General features: G+C 41.3%; 2 protein-coding genes across 2 annotated transcripts in view; one reads left to right on the top strand and one right to left on the bottom strand.

Annotated features, from left to right (window-relative positions):
- Positions 1 to 1,533, bottom strand: part of IGSF6 (immunoglobulin superfamily, member 6) — a 17,205-nt gene extending 15,672 nt beyond the window's left edge. The window contains exon 1 of the mRNA XM_011987922.1: positions 1,411 to 1,533. Within this exon, the coding sequence (XP_011843312.1) occupies positions 1,411 to 1,477 (67 nt within the window). The 5' untranslated portion in view covers positions 1,478 to 1,533. The remainder of the gene's footprint in view (positions 1 to 1,410) is intronic.
- The window catches only part of METTL9 (methyltransferase like 9), a 57,968-nt gene extending 51,358 nt beyond the window's left edge, over positions 1 to 6,610 (top strand). The window contains exon 4 of the mRNA XM_011987923.1: positions 4,372 to 6,610. Coding sequence (XP_011843313.1) covers positions 4,372 to 4,577 — 206 coding nt within the window. The 3' untranslated portion in view covers positions 4,578 to 6,610. The remainder of the gene's footprint in view (positions 1 to 4,371) is intronic.
- The last annotated feature ends 1,052 nt before the right edge of the window (positions 6,611 to 7,662 follow it).

Here is a 7,662-nt window from a genome sequence, read left to right on the forward strand (position 1 = left end):
CTCAGGAGGCTGAGGCAGGAGAATGGCGTGAACCTGGGAGGCGGAGCTTGCAGTGAGCCGAGATCGCACCACTGCACTCCAGCCTGGGCGACAGCGTGAGGCTCCGTCTCAAAACAAACAAACAAACAAACCATATTGAAAGTAAGTAGATAACTAATTCTTGACATTTAGAACAAAGCTGTCTATCTAGTAAGTAAGAACTAAGTAAATGTCTTGCCATGTTGCCCAGGCTGGAGTGCAGTGACATGATCACAGCTCCCTGTAGCCTCAAACTCCTGGGCTCAAGTGATCCTCCTGCCTCAGCCTCCCAAGTAGGTGGGGCTGCAGGTGCATGCCATCACACCCAGCTATTTTTTTTATTGTGTAGAAATGGGGGTCTCGTTATGTTGTTCATGCTGGTCTTGAACTCCTGGGCTCAAGCGATCCTCCCACCTTGGCCCCCAAACAGGTGTGAACCACCACGCCCAGCCCAAAGCTTTGTTTATGATATTAGATTTCAAATTTCTAACATATCAAAGTAGCAAAGTAGTACAGTCAGCCCCCTGCCATCACATGGCTTTGACCCAATCTTGTTTCTTTTCTCCTCCCACCTACTCCCTCACTCCCATATTATTTTAGAGCAAATTCCATCCATTTTATCTGCATGTCTTTCAGAATATATCTCTAAAAGACAATAATTCTTCTTTAAAATAATGCTAATTAAAAGTCTATGAAAGTAATATATACTTATTAGCAAAAAACAGATTATTAAAAGTAGAAGCAAAAAGTCACCCATAGTCCTTTTGCCTAAAATAACTCCCATTAACATTTTGATGTATTTCTTCACAGATGAGAAAAAATTAATTTTAAGAACTTTTCCCCCTTCCCTGCCCTATAATGCAAATTGTGTGGGCAAATCTGAGATTATTAGATGCATTGGAAATACTTTCTCTTTTGTAGATAAAAAAACGGGTAGGCAGAATTTTAAAAACATATATTATGGGATGGCTATTCTCTATATAAGGAGTCATGGCAGTTTTTTTCTTAAATGAAAAGTACTTTTATAGAAATTGTTCTTTGAAAATATTCAGCAAATAATTGTTTATTGCTTTCTATGTGCAGATCAAGTTTGTATGATAAATTGTTGATGTATCTACAATTTTAAGAATATTTTCAGCCCTTTGTTTGGTCTGATTGTCTCCAAAGCGGCATAATAGCAAAGAGACTTTTCAAGGTTAATATGAAACTTTTTCTCAGCTATTTTTTTATTATCTATTTCTCAGGGGAAAAGGGAAACTTATCCTCTTAGGCAGTTTCCATAATGTTATACATTTAAAAATTAATCTGAAGGAGCTTAAAATATAAATGCATTAGGTGAAAAATAGCAATTGATTTAAATAAAATGAAGGAGGAGAAGAAAAAGAACCTTACCGACACAAAATAGAATGAGGTTGGTTTGTAGATGGCGCGCGATGTTGCTTCTGCTCACAGTCCCCATTTCTGTGTGTGCCGGGGCGGGCTGGGGTGTGTATTTGAAAGGAAAGTTGGCTTTCTTTTTTCAGAAGGGAAGAGCTGAAGAGAGGAACCTCTTATGAAGGAACCATAATCAGGAACTTTTTGAAATTGTGCAAGGATGGTTTGTAACTCAGCTTCACCATTTAACGTTGAGATTTTGGCCTGGAGCACATTTAGAAATGTGCATATCATTTTTTTTCATGGATTTTACAGTCCTCATAGGTGTTAGATGTTTTTGGGTGAGATTTTGATTTACACATAGCACATATTCCCAGGAAGAAGGAGTATTGTTTGACAGATAATTCATACTTGGATTTTTCAGAACAGTTCAGTCACTGTCCAGGGTATCTGCTGTGGGTGCCACTCTGGGCCAGTAACTACTGGGAACAAAGACACAGCAGAAGGAGAAGTGGCTTTGTGTAGAGACAAGAGAAAAGTTAGTAAACAACACATTCTAGTGCAGTGAAGAAATAAATTGTCTATTATTAACTAGTTGTACTCCAGTTTTGAATTCAAAGACACCTTCCTTCCCCACTTTTTTTTGAGACAGGGTCTCTATCATCCAGGCTGGAGTGCAGTGGCAAGATTGCAGTTCATTGCTGTGGGTGCCACTCTGGGCCAGTAATGGCTGGGAACAAAGAAACAGCAGAAGGAGAAGTGGCTTTGTGTAGAGACAAGAGAAAAAGTTAGTAAACAACACATTCTGATGCAGTGAAGAAGTAAATTGTCTATTATTAACTTTTTGTACTCCAGTTTTGAATCCAAAGACACCTGCCTTCCCCCCTTTTTTTGAGACAGGGTCTCTATCACCCAGGTGGGAGTGCAGTGGCAAGATTCAGCTCATTGCAGCCTCAGCTTCCTGAGTAGCTGGGACTACAGGTGTGCACCACCACCCCTGGCCAATTTTTATTTTTTTGTAGATTCTGTGTTGTCTAGGCTAGTCCTGGCCTCAAGCAATTCCCCTGCCTTCGCCTCCCAAAGTGTTAGGATTACAGGTGTGAGCCACTGTGCCTGGCCCAAAGACCCCCTTTTAATATGTTGAGAAACAAATATGTGGGTCCTCTGTCGTCCGTGTCCTCTACCCCAGTGCTTAGTAGTGATTCAGTAAGGGTCTTCTTTGTAAGGCAGCAGAAACAGACTCAGGCTGACTTAAACAAAAGGAAATTTATGCAAGCATTTGAAGGTAGCTCCTAGAGTCACTGGGAGGGCTGGTGAATCTTGTATGGGATCCACAGCCAGGAAGAATGCCTCAAATCACACCGTAAACAGGTCTGAAGAGGATGCTGCTGCCACTGCCAAACACTAGGTGCCATCAGCCCTTTCGTCAGCATCCCTCAACCATTGCCCCGGCCCCTTGGTCTCACTGCCGTTACTCCACCCCCAGAGAAGGAGAAGCTCACATCCCCACTGCTCTGGGTCACTGGCTCTCCATTCCAGGGCGTGGGCAAGTGTGCCTGGCTCAGGCTGCGTGCCAGTGCCTCAGCTGCACGGCAGGCCAGGAAAGCGGCTCCCAGGCCTTGCCTCTCTCCCAGACTCTGGGCAGGCAATTCCCCAGACATGGGAAGAGCGTCATCTGCACCACTGAAAATTATGAAAAATCTCTCCACCATGATATGATGTCTGCCCTTGGCATCTGCTCATGATATATTTTCTCATTAACAGAAAGACAAAGTTATTCGCAATCTGGTTGTTTTTTTTTTTTTTTTTTGGAGATGGAGTCTCGTTCTGTCACCCAGGCTGGAGTGCAGTGGCATGATCTTCGCTCACTACAAGCTCCACCTCCCAGGTTCACACCGTTCTTCTGCCTCAGCCTCCCAAGTAGCTGGGACTACAGGTGCATGCCGCTACGCCCAGCTGTTTTTTTTGTATTTTTTTTTTTAGTAGAAACGGGGTTTCACCGTGTTAGCCAGGATGGTATTGATCTCCTGACCTCGTGATCCACCCGCCTCGGCTTCCCAAAGTGCTGGGATTACAGGTGTGAGCCACCACGCCTAGCCTCAATCTGGTTTTAACATTTCAACAGATGTATGTAGTTTTTGTATCACCATAGTACCTAAAAAGTACCCCCAAAGTTAAATATACTATCATCTCTGTGTGTGTCTATAGTCAGTGCCAGGTTTGTATGTGAATTTAAGGACCTTCCCTAGTTCCCTTGTCCCCCAGGCATCTTCTGCTCATGTTTGGAAATGACTGATAGAGGCTTCATCTCTAGTCGAAGAAATGCCGGACAGTGCATCCGTCCTACTGTTCCACCTCTTTCTGGTCCTGGAGCTTAATGTTTATAAAATTGTTCTGAAAAGGCAAGGAATGAGTCAGTTTCCCTTGAAAAACTCCATGATGATCTGTTTTTATAAATTAAAATCCTTCATGAGCTGTTTTTATTTTCAGCCTAATAAATCTCTTTGGGTAATAAGTTGCCTAAGTTTCCTACACCAGTAGTATTTTCTTGCATTTGTCCAAAACTGTCTTTCAAATATTACATGTTACTCTCAGTTGCAGTATTCCAGCATTTAATAACCAGTTTTCTAAACCCATTAACCATTACACCCCCCAGTCAGTCTATTGGCAGATACTACCCAAAACTGTCAGATAAGATAACAGTGTGGGCCTTGGATCCAGACAAACCTGGGCTTACGTTTCCGTGCTGACACTCATTAACCTTGCAAGTGTGGGCAAGTTCTTCAGCCCTTCTGAGTCTATTCTTTATCTCTGTGCCCACGTGTCTCAAAGAGTACCTGGGAAGTATGAAAGAGGTAACTCATGAAGCCCTCAGGCCTGGAACATACCAAGTCCTTGGTGGATATGGCTCCTCCCTGCTTCCCTCTTTAAATCACTTGTTTGTTCAAGAATTTAACTGAATGTTTTTATTTGTATTAGTAGGTGGCAAGTGGGAGAAACCATCAGAAATTTTGGAAATCAAGGGACAGAACTGGGAAGAACAAGTGAATAGTCTGCCTGAAGTTTTCAGAAAAGCCGGTTTTGTTATCGAAGCTTTCACCAGACTGCCATACCTGTGTGAAGGCGACATGTATAATGACTACTACGTTCTGGATGACGCTGTCTTTGTTCTCAAACCAGTATAAACACGTGGAGGTCGAAGTCTTCAGAGTCCACATCCTCTGGGATGTGCCCTTGGAAGAGGGTCTGTGTTCACAATTATGTGAAGGGAGGACCCTTGGGGACCGCCATTCTAAATATCATGTAGGAATTTAAAAAGCCAAAATACTAATTATTTCTTTGTAGTGTGTAAAGGAATGTTTTTAAAAGACAAAAACCCAACTCTTTGTGAATTTTTATCAACTCTTTACTCAGAGCCACTCTCCAACGCAGGTCACACTCCAATTATGATGGAAGATATTTTTTATACTTAATTACAGTAGGGACTCATTCCCAGACAAAGCAATAGTCACAACTTCATGGAACCAATCAATGGATTGTTTTTTGAAGACTGGCAATAAAGCTGTCCATCCAATTCCAAATACTGGTTTTAAGGTATAGCCGCTGATATTCTTTCATGTTTAGAATTCTTTCTGTTATTATTCAAGAAAATGTTTTTAATCATGCTAATAAACTTTTTTGAAGATGACTTTGGCATCATGTTTGAATTAATATAAGGCTCCCCTAGCATTTTTTATTGGTTTGGCTTCAGGAGTACCCAAATAGTAGCATTATGTGAATGACGCAGATAATTTGAATAGCGGGGAAGGAAGGCTTCAGACTGGGGGGAAGGGGAGATGATTGCAAATTGCAGTGAACACTGAGGCAGTAAAAAAAACAAAAACAAAACAAAAACCCAGCCTCATTCAGATATAGAACTTCAGGGACCACCTCCACTCCCCAGTTAATGCTGCTGTGAAAATGCAAAATAACCTGGTTCTGACTTTTCATTGCTCATGTCCCACACACTGAACTTTTGTTTTTTTCTGGACAATCTCAGGTTCTCAGAATTGAAACATTCAGTTTTGTCTACTGACAAAATGCAACTAAAAATGTTTTAATTCAACTTCTTACTCTACACTTGTATACCTCTCTCCCAGAGCTTGGCTCTTCCCTGAAATCCTTAAAGGAGTTTATTATTTGCCAAGAATATGGTTTGATGAAGACCGTGTCAGACTCATGCATTCTGGAATCCGTGAGTGCCTCCAACCATAAACCCAGAAACGCTGCAATAAGGAACCCATTAGCAAGATCAATAACCATTGTGGATATTCCAAAGAGCAGACCACTTAACCCAGAATCTGAAATCTCAGTAATAACAGAAATGTCGATATGAGATTGTGGTTATTAACAATATGTTATTCTCACAAGTTTATTTCTTTTTTCATCCAGGTGTTTCATTAAGTATTCTCATTTATATGCTCATAGAAGTCATCAGATCAACACATTCACTCCAACACCCGGGTATAAAGGCGAATTAAAACCTGAAGAATTACTTTATTATTCATTAAGAACTGCATTCCCACATCCTCACACCAATATCTTCCACTGTTACTGTGCAGTCATACTAAGAGTTGGGTTATGTGATTTATGCAAAATTGTTATTGGTGTGTTCTAATGCTTTTTTTCCAGGAATTCAAATAAGTGAAGTACAAATACTTAGCACCATAGACTGTAAAAATAGAAAGAAGAAACGAGAAAACTTAATGTCGTTCTTGTACAGCTGAGTTTTGCTTCTTTATAAACTGTCTGTCAAAATCAGGGGTTGCTGTTAGACTGTCAAGCAGAAGTGATGGATGTTCAAAGAGGCGGGTTGCCCCCGTGTTTTCTAACTTTCAAGGTGAGAATTTTATGTTCTAATAAGAAAAATACAACTCATTCTTAACCACCCCCCAAAACAGAGAAAACACATACCTTTATGCATTTTAAAGATAAAAGTAGTTTCTCAAAAAAAAATCAGTAGTTTCTCTGAAAACCAGCTTATTAAAAGTGCTGTTTTATGGTGAAAATTGAAACCAAATCCACTCACATTTCGTATCGGGTCTTGAAATTCTTGGTGGTGTGTCACCATTCCACTAGATGGCAGTGTTGCTTACTGAGTGTCAATGGCTTTTTTCCCCCTAAATGGAATCATGTTTTTCTCCCCACAAAGTACAATAAAGCTGCCTTGTCTGCACCATTCCTCGTGTAAGTGCTTCATATCAAGTTAAGACTCTACTAGAGAAATTAAGAAGAGCTTTATTTGTGGTCAAAGCAAGCTAACCAATTGACCTTAAAGGTTGAAATGCAAGCTACACCTGTGATTCCTAGCTCCCTGCATGCACCTGCATTTTAAGCTCCTAAAGTGCTCAGACCACTGATCTCAGAGAGGAAAGGAGGTACAATGCCCTTAGTCATTTATCGCTTGTATAGAGTAGTTAAAAGCAATACTGTATTTTCTGTCATCCAGTGTGACCTGTCGTCAGTTTTTACATGGTTGGCTTTTAACAGAAAAAAAGTCGGGTTGGAAAAGAAAATGTAGATGTTTCAAGTCTTCCTGAGCAAAGCTTTGTTTTCCCTTGGTTCTGAGTATAGTATTAATAGGCTATACTGAGTATGTTAATTACAGTATTAATGAAGCAAGATGTTTTCATTAATTGCTTCCCACTATTTGGTTACTGATAGAGGTGTTCCATGATCCTTTTTCTCTAGCAATGGCAGTAGAGTATCATGGGCTGCCAGTGGCTACAGTGGCCTACCATGTTAGTGCAGATGCGTAAGCACCCCCAGTTACCTTATATCCAGTGCTTCCACTGGCTGGAAGATAGTGCATGGAATCAGGGCAGCCTGGACTGAGTTGTACTGTCTAGGAGTGCACTGAGCACAAAACTGGGCTCATAAGTAACTTGAAACAAATCAGCACTATGTTGCCTAGGCTGATCTTAAACTCCTGGCCTCAAGTGATCCTTCCACCTTGGCCTCCCAAAGTGTTGGGACCACAGGTGTGAGTCACTGCCCCTGGCCTTGCACTCCCTTTATCTTGCAAAACTGAAACTGTGTTCATAAACAAGAACTCTCCATTCTCTCCACCCCATCCTCTGGCAACTCTCATTCTACTTTCTGTCCCTGTGACTACTCTAGGTAGTCATGACCCACCCCATGATCCAGTCACCTCCTATATAATTGGAATTATACAGTATTTGCCTTTTTGCGACCCGCTTATTTCTCCTCCTCCTCCTCCTCCTCCTCCTC

The sequence above is a fragment of the Mandrillus leucophaeus genome, unplaced genomic scaffold (genome assembly GCF_000951045.1).
Source record: "Mandrillus leucophaeus isolate KB7577 unplaced genomic scaffold, Mleu.le_1.0 Scaffold32, whole genome shotgun sequence".
Lineage (NCBI taxonomy): Eukaryota > Metazoa > Chordata > Mammalia > Primates > Cercopithecidae > Mandrillus > Mandrillus leucophaeus.